The sequence below is a fragment of the Amphiura filiformis genome, chromosome 14, assembly GCF_039555335.1.
Source record: "Amphiura filiformis chromosome 14, Afil_fr2py, whole genome shotgun sequence".
In the NCBI taxonomy this organism is placed as follows: Eukaryota; Metazoa; Echinodermata; class Ophiuroidea; order Amphilepidida; family Amphiuridae; genus Amphiura; species Amphiura filiformis.
Window position 1 is genome coordinate 55,777,844 of NC_092641.1, and position 26,114 is coordinate 55,803,957.

Sequence of the window (26,114 nt, forward strand, 5' to 3'; positions counted from 1 at the left end):
TGGCTAATTGTGGTATCCACAGTCGGAAGTATATACCATCTTATGGTATTGTAATACATACCGTATTTCGTCAAATAGTCGCCCCCCCTCAAATAAACGCTCCCACCACTTTTTCAACCAAGATGTTTCAAAAATTCCGATATTTCCATGCTATCTTGTGTAGTAAGTTACCACGTTGCTCACATGGTTGATAATAGCAGCAATAAATGGCGAAAATCTGCATCGGCAACCCGGAAGCGAACCAAAAGTCAGTGTCAAAAGTTCATAGTTCGTCATTTTAGCGTGACTTTTAAGCTTACCTAATGATTTTACGGGAATTGTCGTGCTAAAAATGACCTCTAATAAACGCCCCCCTTGGGAAAATGTAACGCCCCCGGGGGCGTTTATTTGACGAAACACGTATTTGTTTCTCGCATCATCACTGCGTCTTTATTTCTTGACATATTTCAACGAACGGAGTCCTAAATGCGAGCCAAAACATGCAGCTATTGGCTGCTAATTATGACATTATCTGTCTTTGTTTAGAATAAACAGGGATGAAAATAACTGGTACCTTAATTCGTCTTAATTCTTTTTGCCCATGTGTGATCTAGCTGTGCATCATGGGAAGACATGATTAATTACAGTGACTGTCACCTGTCATGACATACGAACAGTATATATCACACACTACCATTTCTAACAATGTAACAATACAATATAATAAAATGACACTATATACTACACATGACAGATTTTCACCTATACAAATGAATTATCGTTTCAACTGACATTTGCCTGCGATCACATATAAGTATATGGTATAGGGTATTCACTATACGCTCATTTGATCAGGCTGAGTTCACATAGGAGTATACTATGTGAGCTCAGCCTGATCGAATGAGCGTATTTCGTATAGCGAATACCATATACCGTACGTGATCGCAGCCTAAGCAGTTAAAATTGGCTATTCCTGTTGAAATCCATACACCCCCTATGGAAGACATGACTTCAATCTTCCATTCAGGGGTGTAGATTCCAAATGGAGTCACCCATTCGGGTAACTCCATTAAAAATTGACACTCCCTGTGTAGAAGATTAAGGTCATGCCTCCTATAGAGGGGGTATGGATTTAAACTAAAACAGCCAATTTTGGCACTTTAGCAATACAACACTTGTGAATACATCACTGCTCCCTATTCCAGAAAAATACAGAACTAATTTTTTTGGATTAAAAAAATATTATCAAGTTCTGTCAAATGAAACATAGCTCAATCCTAATCATTCATTTAATCCTAACTGGATATAAAAGAAAAAAAATCACTATTTTACTAATTTCTTGCAAAAAGAGCCAAAAACATGCATTTTTGGCATATTTTCTGACAATCGAGTCACAAAAATCAAAGACTTGGAACAAGTCTAAGCATTCAAAATCTTGCTATGCTGAAAGTTTACTGTTTTTCACTTTTTTGTGTTACTTTAATTAAATGGTTGGTTATAAGAATGAAACATGTCTTTTCCAAAACTTAATGCATAAACCCCGGCATAAACTGAAATTAGTCGTAGTACAAGTCTTTGGGCTTGATTGTCACAGTATATAAAAACACCCTAAAAATGCATGTTTTTGGCCCTTATTCCCAAAAATTGGCCAAATATTAAAATTTAGGACTAACTAAAGGATTAGGATTTAGCTATTCTCTTGGTCGGGCTGACGTCACAAAGGGGAAATAGCCTTGTAAAACCAGTGTGCGCATGTGCAGTTCCCCTTTCTCGAGCTGGTTGTGCAAAGGGGATGAAGGGGACAATGTTCCCGGGTGTCCGACCGAGTGAATGTTTCATTTGGCAAAACGGGATAATATTTTTTTAATCCCCAAAAATTAGTTCTGTATTTTTCTGGAATGGGGAGTAGTGTACTGCGTACATAGATCCTTAAGATCACACTAGCATGGATGGAAGACTTTGAGTTTAGAGCCATAAGCAGGCTATTTACACAATATAATTATTTACACAACAAATACAGATGCACCATTAATTTCAAGAGTCATTTACAAGATTCATCATACTGTTTAAACAAAATTTCAGAAGATTTTAGGTTCATTAAAAAAGTGCTGATTCATCCCTCACATTCACTTCTGTAAAGAAGAGGGCGAGATGGCCGAGTGGTTAAGGCGTTGCGCTGCCGGCTGGGAGATACGATCAGCGAGGGTTCGAGTCTTGGGCTTGCCTTAGGTGAAAATTCTCTTCCCTCCCAAAAAGTTCCTATGTGGTCGGGAATCCTTCAATTAAGTTCAGTTATTTAATTTCAGAATTTAATTGAAGAATTTCTTCTCGCCCCATACACTGCTTAGCATGCAGATATAGGTAGTGTATGTGCTTCGCCCGTGATTCGGAAGTCACGTAAAGCCGTTGGTCCCATGTACAGGAAGAGTCAAACCCTGTGCATGTGAAGTGTCAGAGATAATCGAAAAGAGAAGGGGGACCATCCCCAGTTCTGATATCTGCAATCAATCCTAGGTTCCAGGATCGTACATAGGTAAAAAACTGTGCAAGTTAAGCCGGTGCGACAATACTCAATTTGAGGTATGCACGTATATAGGAAGAAGAATGATAGCAATCTTTCTATGATTATAAGCTTGGATCTTTTACCGTTTCGGTGTACATAATCTTTAGTGGTTCTGAGGTCATCTACAAAATTGGTAAAAACACTTCTACCCTCATTTGTAGCTGACAGTGATACTCCTTATGTAGTCCTGTAGTTTAGTTTAACATGTAATAAGAGTTGAGGCAGAACTTTTGAATAACCATCCGCTACAGGGTGTATCAAAATGATTGGTACCCATCAATATCCCGAGAGCATGGCCAAGACTGCCACATTAAAATACAGGATAACATCAACCTATTGTAGATTTAAGGTCATAACACTAGAAGTTGCAGTCATTTAAAGAGGATCTAATATTGAATTTGAAAAAAAAGCAGGCATTTCATTAGACGATAAACCTGATCGGTACCAATCATTTTGATACACCCTGTATATCACTATGTGTATTAAAGACCCATTCAGTGATCCCAGCGCAAGTGTAAAAAAATGAAAAATGTTATAAATTGCTTAAAAGTGAAGGATAAGTCATTCAAATTGTCATTTGGTATTTTTGAAATGACAAATTTGGCAAAAAACAAAGAAAACGGCAGTACTGGCTAAGTTGAAGCCCCATTCAAATACATGTAGCTAATTTAGATACTGTCAGTATCTAAATTACAGATTCGTGTAAAATGTCTTGTTTTGTCTTAAATACACGGCTTTCGACTGAACCACTCGCAGGCTATGTTAGCACATCTATGACAATGACAAAGGTACCAAAATCTGCATTTTGATGATTTTTTACGATTGTCTGGATGAGCAAATCACTGAATGGGCCTTTATACTGCATGGTATAAAATCTTATAAAAGTCTTCTTATAGCACAAGCTGCCTATTATTTTATCTTTTTTAACTAATTAGTAATTAGCTGTCAAACCGGTAATTATGCTAGCAATTTAATCATCGAAAGACGTCATTGACACATACTTTTTTTAAAGTTGCAAACATTAATCAAAATATTGATGCAAGTGTCACCTCTTAATTACATGCCTGTGTACATACAACCATTTCTTTATCTCCAGTACCACAATGTTCACCTTTTTATCAGTATCTCTTATCAGCCAACAATTGCTTTTTCCATTATTTTAAAAATGTTGTTAAATGTCAGTTTTATCTTTTTTCCGTCTGTTCATACAAGTGATAATGCAGTATGTATTTAATTTGATCAACACTTGCTTAAGTGACATCGCATTGATTGAAATAACTCAAGTGAAATAATCAAGATTTACGGCAACAACATGTGAAAGATAGCATTAGGCCAAGTAAAAAATAACATGTATATCGTCCGGACTTTTTCAAAAATCGGTGAGGGAGGTCCTTATTATTATGTTATTTTTTTGCCATTCATTTCTGTGTAAAATTGCAATTGCAAAGTGTTTGTCAACACATCATAAAATCGATGAGGCCCCTTAACATTTTTGTTATTTCACCAAAGCCCTACCCCTAGCTTGAAGAAAGTGTTTGCAATGTGTTTATAAATGATAACCAAGAACTTCTGAACATGTCTTTTCATCACAACAATTTTAGAAACAAAGTAATGAAGCAAATAGGAAAAATAACAAAAATATTGAAATCTCCAAAAATCGGTGAGGGCGGGGACGATACACATGATTTTTATTTTACTTGGCCTTATAATGTACGTAACATTTCTTACACAAGCAGATACTGGATGATAAGATCACCTTGATACGTGTTTAGTTAGCATTTCACACGCTCCCTGATTGGAATGTAATTATATCTCACAGTTGTCATTAATAAAGTTGTCAATGTAATCCAGTGTTGTCAGAGCTATTCAAACCACACCTAAACATCGCAATTCATGTAAGCCATAATGGGCTCTTCCTGTTGAAATGCACACTACCCCTGTGGAAGATTATAGAATTATCTTTCGTAGAGGGAGTATGTTTTTCAAATGTAATTGGCCAGGGTTAATCATTTTGAAACCTAAACATCACACTTCATGTAAGCCATAATGGGCTCTTCCTGTTGAAATGCACACTACCCCTGTGGAAGATTATAGAATTATCTTCCGTAGAGGGAGTGTGTTTTCCAAATGTAATTGGCCAGGGTTAATCACTTTGAAACCCATACTCCCCCCTGTGTTATGGATTTACCTATATCTAACTGGAGTACAGTATTTCAAATGGAAGTTACCCAATTGTCTATTGTATTCAAAATTCATACTCCCTCTGTGGAATACTTTAGCTATATCTTCCATAGGGGTAGTGTGGATATCAAATGGAATGGCCCAATGTATGATTTCAGTCAAATTTCAATTTGTTATGCTTTCATAAAAAATGTGTAATATATTTTGTAATAATTGACAAGGATATTTTAAAGAGGTAAAATGGAACTCTTATGGAAGACTTATTACATTTTTTGCAATTACAAAATTTACGACATTAATGGACTATTCCAATTGAAATCCATACACCCTCTACAATGAAAGTCATGACTTTAATCTCCCACAGCGGATTTCAAATGTTGCCCATTCAGGTAACCCCATTTGAAATTCATACTCCATGCATGGAAGATTTAAGTCATGTCTTCCATTAGGGTTTATAGATTTCAACTGGAATAGCCCAATACATTATTTTCCTACAAACACAAAAAATTTGGCTGATTACAATTGGGTGTAAGTTGGACTTAAACTTTTAATTACTCACTTTAAATTACGGGTGCTTAGACTTTTGTTTGAAAAAATATGACCTCTAAGGCTAAAAAAATTGTTGTCTTAAAGCTCAGGCGCGTGTTCGTTTTTTCTTAGCGTGCCTATGTCAGCTGATACGGCAAATAGACGTTTGGAAAAAAAGGTATTTTATAAAGATTGTATAAAAAAATATTATAAAAAAAAATAGCAGCACACCCCTATGTAAACCAGCCATGAGTACCCTCTCAGCTGCATGTGTACATTTTGCAATAGACAGACAGCAACTGATGAACATCATAATTTAGTACTGTATCGGCATGTGTACAACTGTTTATCTTGTTAAAATAACTGTTGACCTGTAAATCTCCTCATTCAGTTCTCCTCCTCAGCCTTCTCCAATCTGAAACTGTAATAAAAAACACACAAGAAAAAAATCAAAAACAATTATTTTTGGATCCATAATAAATTAATATAACAAAATAATGATACAAAACAAAATTGAAATGATAATTTACCACTAAGACCCACAATAATCACAGCTTTATCTAACAACATTATTTAGTAACTTGACATAAAAATGATATCAACCTTGGGACACATTACTTCCAATAAATGATTGGAAGTGCATTACCAACATTCAGCTACTGTGTAAATATTCAGATGCAGTTAAGGGATCTGGAATGAGCGTTTCGACAGTATATTTTGTGGGACATGAAAGCACATCAGATATATCGAATTGCATTCTGAATACGAAGATTGTCTTTCTGATATATCAAATAATTTTCATTTTTGAAATTAAGAATATAATACAAATTTTATGACGAATTATAAAAATTGATATTTTTCACATTTTTGATATATAACAGGCCTCGAAGTAAATTTTATAAATCTAATGATATAAAAAGTGTATGTAGCTGGGAGGAAAAAGCCGATGATCAATTGAAAATTTTGACCTTTCATATTGAAGATATAGATTTTTTTTGGTGTTTTGGGAAAAAAAATCCATATCTTCAATACAAAAGGTCAAAATTTTCAATTGATCGTCAGCTTTTCTTCACACCTACATACACTTTATGTATAAATTATCAGATTTATAAATTTTACTTCGAGTACTGTTAAATATCAAAAATAACAATTTTTAATCATTTGTCATAAAATGTGTATTACATTGCGAATTTCAAAAAATCAAAATTAATTGATATCAGAAGGACATTCTTCATATTCAGAATGCAATTCGATGTCTGATGTGCTCTAATGTCCCACAATAAATACTGTCCAAACGTTCATACCCCATCCCTTAATGATGACCCTTATCATTCCCAAATCAACACCAAGTGATGTATTGGGCTGTTTCAGATAAAATCCATACATCCCCTATGGAAGACATGACCTTAATCTTCCACACAGGGAGTGTGAATTTCAAATAGGATTCTGTGATTTGAAATCTACACCCCCTGTGTGGGAGATTAAGGACATGTCTTCCACAGGGGGTATGGATTTCAATTGGAATATTACATAAATTTAACATGCGACTATTGACTAGTCACATCACAAAGCTGCACTTTGCAGTAAACATCAAATTTGAAATGTTAAGTAGAAGTTTAACAGCTTTATTTTTTTCATGCATGATTTCATCGATAGCCATGTTGAAAAGCATTTGCGGCAAACTCCCACTTTTGATGTGCCTCAAATAATGTGATTCCACTTTAAAGGAGTATTTTGTGATTCTAGCATTAGGTCTTTTTATGGTATGTTTCTGTATATCTACGAAAAAACTTATTCCCTAAATAAAATTTCAGTCAATTCCGATTTTGTGTTTGCGAGGTATGCATGATTATACACAGCCTACTGTGTTGCAATTTTGTTGTTTTTAAAAAAGAAAGAATATAAATACAAATTTGACAAAATTTTTACCAATCGAATGAATCTGTAAGAATTTTTTTCTATGTAAAAGTGGGGGGATATGAGGCTGCGGATTTATTCTGACAGTCACACAACACTTGTCAAAATTATATAGGCATTCAGATTTTATAGGTGACTTCTTCTTGTTCTTTAGTTTTACTTGCATGAAAAGCACTTTGCTGCAAACTCCATGCAGTGTGCAAATTAAGAAAAAAAATCGGGTCATCAGCGGATGACCAGATCATGAAATCTGGTCATCCGCCAAAATTTTTGGTCATATCATCCGTATATTATTTTTAATTTAAAATTTTTTTTTTTTTAAATTAAATTAAGAATTTTGCATATTAAAAACACATTTTGTTAAAAATCAGCCATGAATGATCCTAGCAATTAGCTCTAGGTCAAGTAACACTCTAAAAGGGAAAATATTAAATTTTTTGTATAAAGTATGGGCATCCGACAGATAACCTGCAGTGAATTTCTGGTCATCCGCCAGCAAATCTGGGCTTCAGGATGACCGGATGACCACTTAATTTGTACACTGACTCCATTGCCTTTTGATGGGACTTGCCGCATTGTGTGAATCCATTTCAAATGGTTCATAACAGGAAATTTGTTCCTGTTAATTTGACCTTAATAATAGTTTGCATTAAATGCTTATTACTTCAACAGGATATTAAAAACTTGGCTAAAGAAAAGCTTTCTTTGATAATATATGTGTAATTGACTAAACAGAAAGAGTAACAAAATGTTTAGTTAAATAGATCTGAACCAAAGCAGGTGAAAGGTCTATCCCTTCATGCTTCATGTCATGATGTGCCATATAAAATGTACACAAAATCATTCACTTAAACTTTTAATTACTCACTTTAAATTAGGGGTGCTTAGACTTTTGTTTGAAAAAATATGACCTCTAAGGCTAAAAAAATTGTTGTCTTAAAGCTCAGGCGCGTGTTCGTTTTTTCTTAGCGCGCCTATGTCAGCTGATACGGCAAATTCATTTTAAATTTTTTTGTAGTTTTTTGCCGTAAAAAACTAAAATCATGAAATTCTGAGACAAATTTGGAAGAAAGTTACTTGCTTCGATACCCGCATTGTTTAGGTATTAAACAATTGATATTTATACATCAATTGTGTACTTTTGAGCACTCAAAAATGACATCTTAATTTAAATTTTAGTTAAAAAAATCTTTAACAATAAAATTCTTTAATAAAACCTCATTCTGGCTCAGACTTTACATACATTTTTGATATGGAGCAAGCAGATAGACTGCAATGCATGATGGGATACTCCCTTTAGCTGCTGTGGATTTAAACAGTTCTTGACAAAAGGTATATAAGATAACATGACATATTGATACCGACAACAAAATTTATGCTCTAAAGTATCAAAACCTCCATTATTCCATCAACATCGAATTCAAAGAACCACACTGGTGTTTATCTTGATGCATATTAATTTTATGAAATTGAAATTAAATGTTTCTAAATCAGTGTTAGGCCAAGTAAAATAAATAACATGTATATCATCCCCGCCCTCACTGATTTTTTGGAGATTTTCAAATAGTTTTGTTATTTTTCTTTGCTCCTTTACTTTGTTTCTAAAATTGTTGTAATGAAAAGACATGTTAGGAAGTTGCTTATCATCATCAGGGCTCGAAAAAATGTTAATTTCCCAGGAAGCAAGCTAAATTTCCGACAATTTATAGCATGTTTTTATACACAAAAAGACACAATTTCCCTCCAAAAACCAGAATTTCCCTTGAAACATTTATTTCCTGGGAATGAGATTCCCAAATTCCCCACTTTTTCGAGCCATGTTTATCATTAAAATAAACACATCTCTTCAAGCTAATGGGGTAGGGCTTTGGGGAAATAACAAAAATTGTAGGAGCCTTCCAGTTTTTATGATGTGATGACAAAGACTTTGCAAATGCAATTTTACACAGAAATGAATGGTAAAAAAATAACATAATAACAAATAATAAGGGCCTCCCTCACTGATTTTTGAAAAAGGCTGGACGATATACATGTTATTATTTTACTTGGTCTTATTTTGATGCTGAAGTGAAAACAGTAACCTCAGACAGGGTTGCTAAAAGATTTCAGCCTGAATCGCAGGTCAAATAATCAAAAGTCACCCAATTTTTCTCTTTACCATTGGTTTCTATGGGGCAGGAAACTATCGGAAGTCGCGGGAGCCAATGTTGAAAAGTCGCCCAATTTTTTTTAACCATTGGTTTCTATGGGACAGGAAATTGTCAAAGGTCGCTGGGAAAATCTTCATTAAGTCGCCCAATTGGGCTACCAAATCGCGGGTTTGGCAACCCTGACCTCAGACCCCATCAATTAAAACAATTTCTCTTTTTGTGATCTTGGAATAACTACTCTCCGAAAATCAAATAAATTCAACTGAATTGTTATTTCCAGTGATCAAAAACAAACAAAATACATTAAAATCACACAATGTATCACAAAGAGAATATTAACGTCCCATTATTAGAAATGGACAATAGTTGATATTTTTGTAAATACAGGCAGCGCTTTTTATTATAAAGCGCGAGACCTTGTAATTAATGAGCCCGTACAATCGTTCACTTAGCAAAGAAGTCATACAAAATGTATTATCAACTTTTCCAATAAACACTGTGTGTTTTGTATCTGAAAAGTAAGCTACAGACTTGATAATTTCAGACAAGTAGAATAAAAGTACACTTTAAAGGGGGTACTACACCGAATTTTTGTGTGTTTTCTTTGCATTTCGTGAAGAAATGAGAAAAAAAAAATTAGACAATGGTATGCAAAATGAAGGGGCAAATCTTCTTGTTCTATTGGTGGCATCGGTATCAATGTAGCTTACATGCTTTTTAGAGTGCACACCAGTAAATACAAGTCTCCTACACCCTGGGAGGAAAAAATAAAATCTAGTGTTTCAAATGAGGAAATGTGCAACAAGACTTAATTTAAATACATTAGAAAAGGCTTAAAACCCAACTATTAGGCCCTGATTCATATTTAATCCTCATTTAGGCCTGGGAAATAGATAAATAGATTGTCTGTGAAAAATGAGCAGTAGCCAACTTTTTATGACGATTTGGCAAAAAGTTGCATTTTGAGGGCCCTATATCTTTGAAAGTAAAGGAGTTACAAGTTTTCTGATGCCAGATTTGAATTCTACACAAACAAGTACCCCATGATACATACTTTTCAAAGTTGTAAAGGGTTCCCTTTATACATTTATGGGCCTCCAAACATCGTCTTTCGCGTTGCAACACATTTTTTACGCTGACCCCCCCTAAATTTCAAATTGATGCCACGGGAAAACGAAATGGAGTATGAAGCTCAAATTTTTGTGATTTTACTTCCTCATCAATATCTACCACCACACAGAAAAAGAAAAAAATTGAAGAGGTGCTGCGGTGCACATCCCTGGAGTTGAAATGGAATGGGTCAGAAGCCAAAAAGTGGTACATCAGGCAACTGAATATCCTACCTTTGTAGATATTCCATGACATTACTATAGCCACTCTGTTTAGCCAGATGAATCAAGATTCCTGTAGCACGACGTCCTGACTTGGCACGGCAGAAACTACAGTTGCAAACACCACGACAGGGTGGACATGACCAATTCTGTAGAGCATACAAGTAATGAACAAAAGCTAGCATGATTACATGATATTATCAAGGATACTCGATTAATAACATACTATAGGGTGAATGATTGTATGGACCATCCCCCCTGGCAAAATATTTGGGGGATTCCCCCCACCCATCTCCCCTGGGATCTACGCCTATGAGCAGGGTCAACAATTAGCAAAATGAAATCTGAGCATGTTTTGGAAATTTGACCTTTGTCTGTGTTTTCTTGCAATTCTGTGCAGGTGTGTACAGGTATGTGTGGGATGTGAATGGAACTTACAGGATCCATGAGCGCAGCCCTTGCATCCTCACCATAGCGATTACGTAGACATGGCCCGCAGAATTGACCTCTGACCCCATAGCATAGACCAGAGCGGCACACAGTCTTCATATCGTTAGTCTTCTGCCTACATTGATGACAAGTTGAACCCTGTAAAAAATGAAGACATGCAATTTAGCTTAATAATAAAATCTCTCTTAATGTCATGATCCCATGGGTGCAGTTAAGAAGAAAATGCTAAATTAGTATGAAAATGTTCTTGAATCTAAGCCAGAGGATCTCAACAGGCAGCTCACAGGCCAAATCCGGCCCGCAAGCGAATTTCAAACGATAAACGAAGAACTGCCAAGTGATAAAATATTATAAAGGACCTGTAAACAAATAATATATAGGCCTGTGTACAAAAATGGAACAGAAAGACATTGCAGGTTGCACGTCATAAGGTGGTGTAATTTGTACCCAGGGGAGGCGCACTCAAATATATTGACATACGTCATGTGCCCATGAAAAGACACCAGTATTTTGGGCAAATCCTACACCCAATGACCCCGTTTTTCAGCAGCCTACACTGAATGACCCCCTTTTTTGAACAATTAGTCCTCAAAATTGAAATTTCAACGCGGTACGCTTGCATTTTCAGCAGAAAAATTAAAGAGTTTTGTCTATTTTGTACTGTAAAATTGGGTAAAAAGCTATTTTTTATTGTCAATGTGTAATTTTGGGCGCTCACATACAAAATCACCCCATTTTTGATTGCCAACACCGAATGATCCCCTTTTTTCTGAAAATTTCTACACCGATAGACCCCTAGTTTCATATGCTGGTGGGCACAGGTACGTACGTCACTTTCCTATTCGAGTGCCCCCCCCCCCCCTGGAATTTGTACTATATGGTCAAAATTGACAAAAAAAGGTATTTTTTGATATGTTGGATAAGTAATGCCTCTTCTTTTTACATATATTAGTATGTACACAGCAATCTGAAATTTCAAATGTGTTTTTCCATTGCACCTTCTTCACACAAAATACCTCAACAATAAATATCTGTTGGATATAGGATTTTGTCCAATGTGCCTGGATATGTTCACAATGTTCGTAATGTTATCACGTTCACGATATACAGAATACTGAATTTTCAACAAAAAAATCATTAAAAAAAACCTGATTTTCGCCAAAATTTCAACCATTTTTGGTGTAAATTTCTGCAAAGTTGGTCAAAATTCAAAAAAATAAAAAAATGAGTCCCAGATATTTCACGGCATCGCCAGTACGTGCATTTTCGATAATAAAGTTTTTTGGTTTATACGTTGGTAAAATATTTCCTCCAGTAAGGGATTCCGTACAACCACCCCTATGACGTCACAGGTTTGATGTACACAAAGGGTTTCCCCCAAAGATCGAAATGACCAAAAAAATGTTGAAATAAACATCAATAAAACTCGAAAAATTAGAGAGAATAATGTCTAAAGTGTATCTTATTATGTAGTGTTGGTCTATTTTTACCACAAAATAGCAATGAAATAGAAAAATAGAGTTCTAAAGATCCCGAATATTACGGCGAACGGTGGACACCGTAATGCTTGCTTACGTGTATTCCCGCGCCGAGTGTGAACATTTACAAAATTCGCAAAACCGCGTTCAGAATTTCTTCAATTAAAAAAAAATCACCAAGTTTCATAAAACCACAATACTGTAATAAACAAAAAATAGTATACTCTATTAAAATATTCTAAAATTGCATCTGGGACACATTTTAAAATGGAAATATCATGAAATGTCCATGCACTATTTTTGCGTTAAAATCGGCTATGCATTAGCTGGCTGCCTATGCACCGGTATGCACTGCAGTATACAGCGCGTAGTGCTATGCTATACTCGCCCGTGTGCTACGGCGCTGTATATCGCTGTGCATTGGCAAGTTGAGTTCGTCAAGAAATGACTTTCTCCATAGATGGAAGATCATTTAGAGGCCCTTACACGCCTATGTAGGGTATGTTCCGAAGCAATCAATGTAAAGGAAAGATTTGGAATTGTTGAGCAGTGTGCGAAAGAGATTTCTGCTATTTGGAACATAAATGTGTGGTTTGACTGTTGTGATATTCACCCACCCAAAGTTTGTCATAGGTGTTTTAGAAAAATAAAACACGTTCGTAGCGGGACTAGAACATATGTAAAAATCCAGACTTTGAAGTCACCGTTTTTAGAAAACACCCAAGAACAGGAGATTGCGGAGTGTGCAAGAAATTAAAAACTGTACAGAAAGGCACCATAGGAAATCGGTGGAGATTTCACAACAAAAAAATCAACGTACAACTGTTTCTTCTTTGACTTTGGACAAGCCCCAGGCAGAGGATTTACCATATTCATTTACTGACACTGACATTTTTAATTTATATTCTGTTCATTACCCATCTGATTATAGGCTAGACATTTCTTCACTTCCACAAAATCAACATCAATTTTTCACCTGTCCAATTTGTTTATGTGTAATTTCAAATCCCGTTCAAAGTAATTGTCAGCATCCATTTTGTTCAGACTGTTTAACTAAATTATTTCAATTCCATAAAGACTTTTCTGTTTCCTGCCCAGTTTGTTCCCAATTAATTCAATTCCAATCAGTTCAAATATCCCCCAATATTTTAATAACGCAATTAGAATCTGTACCAGTTAAATGTATCAAGTGTAATTCTGAAGGAGTAAATAAAGATCTCCAAAACCATCTGTGCTCTGCGACAATCTACGCATCACCCAACAAGAAAATAGTATCACCACCACCAGGAGCTGCACTTCTTTCACCTCTTTCGTTTGCAACAAAACTTTACATGAACTCGCCAGCAAACATGTTGCTGGCGAACCAAATCCCATCCAAAATTGCGGCTATGACCGACACGTGGACCTGGTTGCGGCTGAAAGCAGCAAAAGATCGTATGCTGCAATTGAAGACCAGGGGACAGGTAGGCCTATGAATCCTGTTGCATTTCTCACATTTATGTCACATTTAAAAAAATAAATAAAAACCTGTTCTACGGGCGGGCAGAACTTTCGAGTACCCAAAAAATCACCAAAATCTGTAAATAATTTGCAATATTGAGAAAATACAAAAAATAATTGTTTCTGAAATTTCCTAAATTTGGGTTGGTATTCATTGGTACCGGTACAGGAATTTTTTCCCCAATTTGTTCAGAATCTGTGTCGGCCGGGTCCGTAGAACAGGGTTTTCTTTATTCACCGCCCTACATGACTACGGTATTAAAAAAAAAAAAAAAAAAAAAAAAAAACATTGTCATTTGATGAACCGTATTCATCCCATTAACCGCCCATGCCACATTTGTGTGCAATTAAAAAAAAAGTGTGTAAACAACAATGTCAAAATAAGCGCCCACCCAAAATGACTTTGAAAAACACCCTGGGCGGTTGTTGGAATGAATACGGTAATTATGTAAATGATTTAAAAAATAAGTGCCCACCCAAAATGACTTTGTGAATTTAGTGCCCTGGGCGGTAATATTGGAATGAATATGGTAGGCCTACCGGTAAGGTTTTTTTTTTATGGATACCTGGAGTATTTTCATTTGATGAACCGTATTCATTCCATTAACCGCCCATGCCCCTATAAGCGCCCCACCCAGTTGATAATGTTAATGTCAAGCAAAATTGAACAATATAAAAAATAAGCGCCCACCCAAAGTAACTTACTTTGTTAAGTGCCCTGGGCGGTTATTGGATCGAATACGGTAATTATGTAAACAATTTTAAAAAAGATCTACATGATTGTAAGCCAAAGGATAAAAAAAAAAATCATACATTGTACAAATTAAAGTACCGTACTCATTCCAATAACCGCCCATGCTCTATAAGCGCCCACCCAGTTACTTTACAACAAGCAAACTGTGATATTAGTTTATGATCGAACTACCGGGTACAAGCAAATCTGACACATGGTTGGAAACATACACATTGTACGCTGATGATGATGAATGAATATTTTGCCCATTTTTTACATACATTGTATTGTACAATATGTAGGCCTAAACAATGTAAAAAATAAGCGCCCACCAAAAATGACTTTGTTAAGGGCCCTGGGCAGTTAATGGAACGAAAACAGTATGCAATATAATGAAATTTTACAAATAAAATGATTGATCATCATTGCACATTTCCTATCGAGATTGAACAAACACATATCTGGGTCATTCCATGAAGTTGAGCCACAAAGTGTGACATGATGAAAAAAAATTCAAATTGAATTAAAATAAATGTCTTGCATTCCAAGTGATTTCATACACTTTATTAAACATTATCCAAACTTACTCTGACAGAATATTATAGTGAATGAACATTTTGGAGAGAGTCACATCAACTCCCATAGAGTTAGTGTGGGAAAAATAAGGATGTAACTGGGACACCGTGTACCTGTTACATCTGATTTGATGCATCCTAATAATGGTATTTATATTGTGCATAAAGTATCCAAATTGTTATGGTTGGTAGAAAATGTCCTCGCATAGCAAACTTGTCATTGGCTAACTATATGTATTAATATTTTCATTCAATAATACATTTTGCTTGACGACCGATCAAGATGTAACACATGGGACACCATGATTTCAAAGGTGACAAACTCACACAAAATGAAGTTAAATGGCTGATCTCTTTTGGGTTTTGAAAAGTGTGTTGGACAAGTATTTTTACCAGGATAGTATTTAAATCTTGCATCCAGATTATCAGTGAAATATGGAAGAAAGTTCCTTAAATTTTCAGGATGTAACGTGGGACACCGCCGTCTCATCTTGTTCTATTTTGTGCCAAATCTGAAAAACGATCAAATCTATTGTCTTTAAAGGGTATTTAAATTATAACCATAGTCATATATTATGAATTTAATTTAATTTTGATTTCATTTGAAAGATATTATGGAAGCAAGACACATGTGCAAGATGTAACAAAATTTTTAAAGTGGGACACCGCACAGTTACATCTTGATCCTTGTACTTATTAGCTATATAACATGAAATAGGGAAGAGATATTGAAAATGTGACTTGTTCCTATGATTTTATATGTGTTTTTGACTAACTTTATCAATAAAAGAATTTAAAAGATACATTTCTTCAATTTCTAAAACTTATTTGGAAAATGTTCATATTTCATGTCACAAAATTTACCATATTTTACCCCGGGACACCATCAAATTTACCGAAAATAAAGAAATACATTAAAAATAATTTGCCCCAAGTTTGGTGTCATTTGAAAGCCTCTGATTTAGTCTGTAAGTTAAACTCAAAATCATTATCAAAGCTGGTGTGGTTTAATTAAGAAAGCCAATTTTATGATCACACATAGCAATAATGTGTGTGTGGCTCAACTTCATGGAAAGACCCATCTGTATTAGTGATAAACAAAACGCCCCCTAGAACTAACTTCTATGAACAGACTGATTAAAGTATCGGTTCAACTTTGCTGGGGTATTTTTCTGTAAAAAATACTGTTACTCGAGATTGTACGTAAATTAACCGAAAAAGAAAATAGAATTTTGCAGTTCTCTCTACAGGCCTACAATCACATAGGCGGATAGGCCTTTACATTACGCCAAGAGAAAATCATCGGGATTTTGAATTAATGATTTTGAAATCATTCTCATTTTTCTACAGCCTGCAACAATACAACAAGTGACAATCCCACGAAAGACATCAGAGGAAGTCACTGCAGCATACCGTCACCAAAGGTCCAAGTAAGTACCGTACTACAATTTTTCCGGATTTTTTTATTTTCGACTCAAGACCTTTTTTTTTGTTTGTTTTTTTGTGGTCTTCAATATTCATGTAGATGTACGGTTCAAATTATATTGTGTATGTGTAGTGTCTCTGCATGGTGCACAGGTACAATGTACATGTACGAGTCACTATATATTGACCAGTGGAATTGAACCACCGATAGCATGCTATACATGTATCTACCATAAGCCAATTGAATGCAACTCTATCCATGTTGTACAAACTTACAGAGTACATGATGTGTATGATTTCACAGGGCTGTGGTGGCATACAAAAAATGTGTTTCTCCCACTAAACTTGACCCCTACTCCCATCCAAAATATAATTTGTCATTAGTTTGAATTTTTTTTTTACAGATCCATCGCTACATACAGAAATTTGGTTAGCAAAGGTGCTGATCAATGCCAACTTGAGGATGAAGTGTCCAAATATGTCACCAAACTGGATGTAGACAGTTCACTAGCAATGATGAAGGATATGCAAGCTTCATGGCAAGCATTAAGGGACCAGAGAAGGTTTGTTTTTATGTGTCTGGGTAAATGTACATAATTTCTCTACAGGTCTCAGGGGCTGGAACCCTAGGCGAGATGCTGGAACCCTAGGCTAGATGCTGGAACTGAATTTTGAAATTTGGTATCACAGTTTTACTTTACGTCACTACCACTAACCAGGCCTGGGAAAAATGTGGTTTGTGGATGGGAAGCTCCTTCCCGTTAAATTTGGCGGCTTGGAGGTCGTTTTGAAGGGGAATTTTGATCATCTTCCAGGGACATTTTCATTTTTTCCAGCCCTGGTCACTACATATAAAATGTAGGGCTCCCTCCCTACATTAATACAATGTAGATAAATTTATACAAAGTAGTACAATTAATACCTACATACGTACAATGTAGGCCTACATCGTACATGCCAGCCCATCCAGACAGGTACAATGTATATTTTCCCAAGTACCGTAACAGTCCATCATCATCCATCATCTACATGTACCGGTACATGTCTCTCTCCAGTCATTTTGATGCACATGAGATTGAGAAGTATGTGAACAAAACATTTTTAATTTGTAGTTTTTTTCACAGATCTTTGTACCAAGGTGCCCTAAGACAAATTAATATTGTCAAGTTCCTTTTTCCACCCCCTAATACCAAACCATGCATTGTTCTGTACAGCAGCTATATTATACTAGTACGGTATGTAATTATATTGATACCAAGATCTTAATGTTGAATTTTGTACAGATATCTGAAAGTGCTAAAAACTGGCATGGCATCTGAAAATGCCATGTTAGCTAGGAGAGAAGAGATACTAGACAACAACATCACAGCAGAAATGGTCCCAATGGTGCACACTTGTGACACTGCTGAAGGCAAAAGTGGTTACCAGACTAAACCAACACCCATGGTTTACACCAGAAGCCTGAATGCCCTCGTCTCCAGTCATCTTGATGCACATGAGAAGTAAGTACGGTAAAGCATTTTTAATTTGTAGCTTTTTTCACAGATCCTGGAAACGCTTTAAAAAAAAAAATTGCCTTTATTTATCTTGGAAATTTCATGGGCTTGTCTCAAAGCTTGCGCGCGCATTTGTAAAATCCCACGATTTGACAAAAAACAAATGCGGAAATTATTTTTATTTCAAAATTTTTTTATAGTTTTTTCCAGAAAAAATCAGCGAAAATCAGACTTTTTTTTTTTTCTCAAAATACCATGAAAAAAAGTCGGGGATGAAAAAAAAATCGCATTTAGCATTTGTTTTTAAATTTCTCGTGAGCTTTGAGACAAACTTTTTTTTTTTTTTTTTTTTAAGCACAGAAGAAATGAGTTAAAATTGGGCCTGACAAGGGTTTGAAATTTGCTCAGTTTCTCTAATTGCTATGCCCTTGAATAATGTGCATTTGCCAATACATACAAGTGCAATTGTTTATTGCCAGGGAGGGTCTGTCACATCCAACACTGCTAGTCAGGTATTTAAATATAAATTTGTATTTTTTTCTTTTTCCTCTCTTTTCAGACTTGGCAATTTGCATTGGCACGATGGTCTTATACCATCAAAAGAGATATGGATCAAAATAGGAGCGGACAAAGGGGGCAAGCCAATTTCCACTATGAAATTCAATTTTCAAATTGTGAATGTGAAAGAGCCAAATTCATAAATAACACCATTAATTTTGCACTCTTTGAAGCACAGGATACTGTCACCAATGTGAACATTGCCATGGCACACTTTGGTGAGCAATTGGCAGACCTTAAGGCCATGGAGTGGAGGTAAGTTACTAGGCCTACATGTTATTGTTTAAAGTTGTAGCTGTAGGCCTACATGTATATGTACATCATAAACAATCCACACACATGTATACATGTACATGTAGGACATACAAGTACATTGTACTAGTAAAAACATATATCTGAATCGACCTGCTTACATGTATTATTACATGTACATATGTATAAATGTATGCCGGCCTATGTGTGTACAATTCCCAAATCTAAATATGTGTAACACTCCCTCCCCCAACCACCGTCTTGTAAAAGTGGGGAATTTGGGAAGCTAATTCCGAGGAAATGTTGGTGTTTGGAAGGAAAATTCTGGTATTTGGTGGGAAATTTTGTCTTTTGTATATAAAAACATGCTATAAATTGTGGGAAATTTAGCTTGCTTCCCAGGAAATTAACATTTTTCAAGCTCTACCCCCCCCCAAATGTTTTTGTATGTATGCACACATGATCCATTGATCCTCCATGCATCCAACTAGTTACTAAAGCGACCAAAAAAACCCTCCTGTTATACAGGCCCAATCGACCCAGATTCTTTTACCAGGATCCAAACACACATTAAAGATGGAACAATAAAAAATCCATATGGTACAATAGGCCTATGTTTAACGGTACTCAATGTAATTATCATGAAAATTTCTATTTCAGAGGAATGAAGACAAGGCTCCTTCTCTATGGAGATTGCGAATTCATCTGCAAGTCGTATGGCATCCTTGGATGTAATGGTTAGTATCACTAGCGTACCAGTACTAGAAATTATACTGCACCAATTACTATTATTCACAATAATCTTATTAGGTACCGTACAAAATGTATATTATCAAAACATGTTTTTACATACTGAGCACAAACCTTGCCATTCCAAAAGGGTAAGCCCATTATTCCGAAGCCCAGATGTTATTTCAAAATCAGAAATCAAGCCTTATTCCGAAAAGTAGTTGATTCTCATAGAAATTGATTCAACTTTTCTTTCATTTCAAATAGCATCTTATGCTTGCCCTTACTGCGAGGAAGCTACCAGGAGTGGCAAACACCACTTGCTGAAAGGGGACCGTTTCCAAAGCGATCACTTCTTAACATCAACCAAAACAATCAACACTTCATAGCTGATGGGGCTAGGAAGGAGAAAGCAAAGGTCATCAGCAAGAGCATCGTCAGAGAACCACTCTTCCCAATAGAGCCTGAAGGCGTAAGTATTGGTATACAATGTAAATTGTATGCCTTCTGTCCAGGGTTAACATTTTGGTTGGAATCCTGTTTCAACCAGAGAACCATATGTACCTGGCAGAAATCCAGCACTGTGAATCTTTTTAGCTTATCACCAAATGCTAGACACATGATCGGAGATAGCACGCCACAGGATTACCTTTGCTGACCAATCGACCAAGCTTTTCGTGCCTGTATGCCTATTGTACATTACCGTGTCCGTATGTATGTGATGCCGGATGATGAAGCAATCAAATCATTTTGGATTTTTAAAAACAAAAAATGTAATTGTGGTTGCACACTTTGATTTGTGCATTTTTTTTTTGAAAATGTACATGCTTTGCATTCAAGGCATTTACATGTAATAGGCAGAGGGGTTCAAGGTGTCATTTGGATGCCCTGTTTTCAAATTGGACACTCTAAAATTATGATTTTTATAATGGAGTGAATAGGAAGTGGACACCCTGATTTTGTAGAATCTTGTACACTATATTATAAAACCACATGTGTCAAATAATGATCCACCTGTAAATTACTCCCCTCCCCCCCCCCCTCAATAACCCTGATTTTAATATGCCACTGAATTTGTACAGGGACACTTCTTTCTTTATATTCAGATTGTTGTTCCATCACTTCATCTTGGGCTTGGCATCTACAAGAAGCTTTTCGACCATCTTGAATCAGATTGCCATGACATTGACAGCCTCATATATAAAGGGATGATGATGGACGGGGAGGAAGTAGACCAGGCAGATTCGAATTTCGAGCAACAAGTTAACAAGCAGATACCAGAAAATGAACGACTGGAGAAGAAAATAAACAAAGAGAGAGCGAACTTGAAGACGTACTGGAAGACATACCGCTACAGCTACTTGATGACTCCAAGTCCGAGGACGTGCAGGTCACTGTTTCTCCTAAAGTACTTGGTTTAATTGCACGGAAAAACCAAATCCAAACAAACATCAAATCTTTGGTAAGTTGATTTCAAATGTATGGCTACTTGCATGTATGCAGATTTTACACAGGCTAGGCTAGGGAATACAAAATGCTACATGATATTTTTTAAACAATTTGATAAAATTTTTCCCTACATTACATTTATTTATGCAGGAAGAATCCAAGAAGAAGGTTGGCCTCCAATATGGCAAAGGGCCAGTTGCCAGTGGGTTGGATCCGTTACTGAAGAAGCATAAAGTTGAAAGACAGGCCTACCATGGCAAATCATTTGTCGGAAACCACGTAAACAAGTTATGCAAGGTAAGTTCTTATCATGACCAATCATTCACCGCCAAACAAAGTGAAAGGTAACAACTTAATCAAAGATACATTTGTAGGCACCCAGGACATGGAAAGTTAACATTGTAATCAATAGGCACCCAGGATATGGAAAGTTAACATTGTAATCAATAGGCGCCCAGGATATGGAAAGTTAACATTGTAATCAATAGGCACCCAGGATATGGAAAGTTAACACTGGAGCCAATGGCACCCAGGATATGGAAAGTTAACATTATAATCAATAGGCACCCAGGATATGGAAAGTTAACATTGGAGCCATGCATGGTGCTCTACATGTAGCCTACATGTTTTAATTACAGCTCTACGGTGCCTTATTATGTTTACAAATTTATTGTTGAATGGTCTGACTCTGTACCGGTACAAATTTCTCTATGGTTCACACTACATTTGTACATTTTTACTCCAAGGCCAGGCCTAAAAAAATTGTTTGATTGGCGTAAGATTAAAACAAAAAATTAGGGTAGGTAAATGTAGGCAGGGTTTTTTTAGGCTGCAAATTGCATTTGAACTTCTTTACTTTTTTTTTTTAATTACGGGGTAATTAATTTTTCATTTTTAAAGTCAGAGTTGGGCTTACTTTTAGGGTTGGTCAGGTTACGCCATCAAACAACTTTTTTTGGCATTTTTAAAGCCTTCATTTTATTTAGATACTGACTTACGGTATCTCGATTCTGCCCTGTGCCACACAACAAACATGATATTCCATTGCTGCTTTTATATTTTTCCATGTTCCCATTTCCAATTTGTGCATTCGGTATTCATGTGCATTCATGTATTCGTACATGTGAAACTAGCACATTTTACAGATTTGTAAAACAAATAACATACATCTCGGAACGAATTGTGTATCATCACTCCAAGGATTCCAGATTATAAATTTCCAATGAACATATGGTATGATCCTCTGGTATAATAATTTGCAAGTTGTAAAATTGATATTTTTACAAATGATGTACATGTAGGTGGCTCCAATCAAGGATCTGGTAGACCATGCAGTTGACACCACAACCATGATGTATAACAAATCTGATGATGGCGTGCGGTGGCAGCAATAAAGAAGGCTAAGGACATCAAAGCAACTTATGAACCAGTTCTGACTTCATATGCTGAGGTGCATAACAACATTAACCATGGTAGACAGCTCAGTGATGATGAAATTATCCATATAGGTGAGTATAGGGAGGTGTGAAATATTTCCAGGGTTGATCCATGGCATCACTTGCAGTTGGGTGATAAAATCCAGATGTCCTTTGGGATAGGAACCCAAGCATCAAATACTCCCAGCTCCAGTTTGATTTTAAAAAACACACAGGAAAGTATAGCATATCACTCACACGCTGCGTTGTATACTGCAGTCCATACCGGTGCATACATTGTTTGTACCCAAGAGATGCAATTACGTTGCTGCTGAGTAATACTATTGTTATTTCTTGCTCTTCCGTTTGTTGTGTTTTTGTTTTTGTTTTGTAATCCAGGAATCAATTCAAATCAACAGTTGCTGTCAGGATGAATCTCCATGGCAGAATCTCCAGTTGGGTGATAAAATCCAAGCATCAAATACTCCCCGCTCCAGTTTTATCACACAGGGAGTGCATTGTAGCATAGCATTATGTGCTGTATACTGCAGTATAGTAGAGTATATTGTTACAGAGTTATACTATTGTTATTTCTTGTTCTTCGTTTTTTTGTTTTTGTTTGTAATGCAGGAACATCAATTCAACAGTTCCTGTCCTTATACAGGAGAGATCTCCACGGCAGGATCTCCTTAAAGATGCATATACTTGAAGACCACACTACTGATCAAGTTGCAAAATTCAAGACCGGTCTTGGGAAGCTAAACGAAATGGGTGGTGAAGCAACACATGCAGACCAGAACAAGGATGCCCGCCGGGCTTATAACCTTCAGCACCAACCTTTAAAACGGCTACATTTCCTCATGAAAGAGCACCTGGTTAAGCTCCATCCAGATATCCGTGCAAAGTCACTAAAAAATAAAAAAAGAAAGTATGAAGAATAGTGCCAGGTTGTCCACACATGTGCATGTACAATTTAACAAAAGCAGTGAAATTTTTTGTAATTTATGGGACTGGAAGAACATTTACTCACATACCAGTACATATACTATGCACACATGAGTATATTGTACTCCCCCATGAATTTACACACAGTATACTAACAGTATGTATACATGCCGAGTGTAATGTTCCACCAGGACCAAGAATTTATGTAGTTGATGAGGGTCTTAATGGAAAGACCGTTTCAAGTGCACCATGTTGATAAAATTTTCACACATGCATTCAGGAGTGCCTATTCTCTTTTGGCAATCTGCTATTGTTCTACATGTGTTTGTGTGTACAACTCTTTTAAAATGCCATTATCATTGGCAAATCTTACATGCATGACTGCATGTACAAGCTTGTAAAAAGCTGAATTTAACAAAGTGTACAAAAGGTACATGTACTGTACAGGTGAATGCCGTGTTTACATTTTGACATTGAAAACAATTATAATTTTAACAGGCATTTATAATCATTTTTCATCATGACGTGGCAGTATGAAGCAGCTGTTTTGCTCGCACATCTATGCAGCATTTTTAAGCATGCGGGTGTGTACAGCAGCGATTTGAGCAAACGCTAGCGATTCAAGGCTGTGCCAAATGAAATGCGCACTGACATCACTAGTCCACATCAGAGTGAAAAATGGTATACATCATGTACATTAGTTCATACTACGCATGAATGAATACAAGAGAAGACTGCAGATCTACACATTAATTGCATTCATAAACATGTACCTGCTTCAGCTTTTAAAAATCTTGATAAATAATGTCTGTTGTGGTTTGGGCTTACAGGGTGTATAAAACTGATTGGTATGGAACCCATAATAATATCCAAATGCAGCATAACATCCACCTGTTTTTGTATGTCTAAAAAAGGGCATGAAACAATTAGTCATATCAAGATCTAATTTTGAATGTGGAAGAAGCAGGCATTTCCTTAGACACCAAATATGATGGGTAGTTTGGTACCAATCATTTTGATACAAGTTACAACCTGTACATGTACAGTATGTGCAGTACATTTGAATATTATCCTGTAAATATAATGTGATCCAGAAATTTTAAATTTTAAAACATTGAAAGAAAAAATAGTGAATGTTCAATGTATGAATATGTTTAAGTACACAATATACCTGTGTTGTTGGCATCCGTTTGTCTTCGCAGACTATATAATTAATAATATATGCAGTAGCGCCATCCGAGGTGGTTGAGGAGCATTGTCTGGTGTGGCTGAATAAACCAATGCGAGACTTGCACATTTTGTTGGAGACCAGGCATGTGAAGACTGATCTGCGTATGGTTGGGTTTGCTTTGATGTTTCACACTGACCGTTGACTTTGCGCCATGCTGGTTTGTCATCATTTTTGTCATCGTTTTTCTGTCGCTAGCATTACATGTAGATTCCCATGTGATCCAGGAATGCATACCTGTGTACCGGTATAAATAGTAACCACATGAAAATTAAATCACATACTGGAAGGCATTAAAACTTTATACTGTACATGCATGAATATTATAGGAAAAATGTACAACCACAGGAGTATTTGAAAGCTGTACAAATGTATTATAACTAAAAAAATTCAAACATGATAACATTTTGTAAATAATCCTGTACACATTCTGAAGCTATTAGTACAAAAATTGAATTTATTGCAGACAAAAATTATAATCCCAATCCAGCGCACAGGAGAATTTCATAAAAAGTTAAATATTCTATTTCATGGTAAAATGTACAAAAAATGTACATGTATAATGGTGCTATCAGTGCCCGATTAGATAATGACAACTCTTTTGTTGTGTTACTTTTTTTTCATTTTAAAATAAAAATGAAAGGACATGGTATGATGAGCCATCAGTACGGACCGGTACCCATCGGGCACCTATATCACTATAATAAGGGTGTATGAGCATATTGTATGTTGTTGTTTTGTCTATTCAGTGGCGTAGCAAGGGGGGCACATGCCCTGTGCACCGCCTTTTTGGGTACTGCATTGCTCCTGGTTGAAAAATTTTGGGTCAACAAATTACGTTTAAAAATTTGTGATCCCCTTTTTAGATTCTCGAGCGCATGGAGTAAACAAAAGAAAAATTAACAATTATTTCAGAATCGGTTTTTTACAAGTTTGGGGCATCATTCTGTTTCTTTGCCCTGGGCGCCACAACCCCTTAGCTACCCTACTGACAATATTAAGGTAAGCAGAGGTTGTTTTTTTATCTAGAATCATATGCACTGTACAATAAAATATTTAAATGTTTTATGTTCCTTTCATCTTTGTGTCAGTTTACTCCAGTATTTTGTAATGTATTTATTTTTTTTCTGTTACGTTTTGACTGGCCACCGTCATGACCATGTAGGCCTACATAGTCAAAGCAAGGTTGAAATATTCCAATCAAATGATTTGTCAGTCTACAGATTCCAAGT

The 26,114-nt window shown here is 36.0% G+C and overlaps 2 protein-coding genes across 2 annotated transcripts in view; one reads left to right on the plus strand and one right to left on the minus strand.

Annotated features, from left to right (window-relative positions):
* Positions 1–4,050: 4,050 nt before the first annotated feature.
* The window catches only part of LOC140170326 (cell division cycle-associated 7-like protein), a 41,481-nt gene continuing 19,417 nt past the window's right edge, over positions 4,051–26,114 (minus strand). Inside the window, exons 7-9 of the mRNA XM_072193694.1 lie at positions 11,088–11,237; positions 10,662–10,798; positions 4,051–5,672 (exon numbers count right to left, since the gene is read on the minus strand). Coding sequence (XP_072049795.1) covers positions 5,639–5,672; positions 10,662–10,798; positions 11,088–11,237 — 321 coding nt within the window. The 3' untranslated portion in view covers positions 4,051–5,638. The remainder of the gene's footprint in view (positions 5,673–10,661; positions 10,799–11,087; positions 11,238–26,114) is intronic.
* On the plus strand, positions 12,346–25,959 carry LOC140170325 (uncharacterized). Its single transcript, XM_072193693.1, has 11 exons — positions 12,346–14,040; positions 16,736–16,815; positions 17,215–17,373; positions 18,094–18,312; positions 18,866–19,119; positions 19,777–19,853; positions 20,113–20,317; positions 20,952–21,307; positions 21,445–21,591; positions 22,596–22,802; positions 23,340–25,959. Exons 1-5 carry the CDS (start codon positions 13,909–13,911, stop codon positions 19,005–19,007), a joined length of 732 nt encoding a protein of 243 aa, XP_072049794.1. The 5' UTR covers positions 12,346–13,908; the 3' UTR covers positions 19,008–19,119; positions 19,777–19,853; positions 20,113–20,317; positions 20,952–21,307; positions 21,445–21,591; positions 22,596–22,802; positions 23,340–25,959.

What these genes read in the sequence shown, in the direction of transcription:
- LOC140170325 (XM_072193693.1), top strand. Translation starts at nt 13,909, where the DNA reads ATGAACTCGCCAGCAAACATGTTGCTGGCGAACCAAATCCCATCCAAA. An exon ending in AATTGAAGACCAGGGGACAG is followed by an intron (nt 14,041 to 16,735) that starts GTAGGCCTATGA and finishes ATTTTTCTACAG; the next exon opens with CCTGCAACAATACAACAAGT. An exon ending in TACCGTCACCAAAGGTCCAA is followed by an intron (nt 16,816 to 17,214) that starts GTAAGTACCGTA and finishes TTTTTTTTACAG; the next exon opens with ATCCATCGCTACATACAGAA.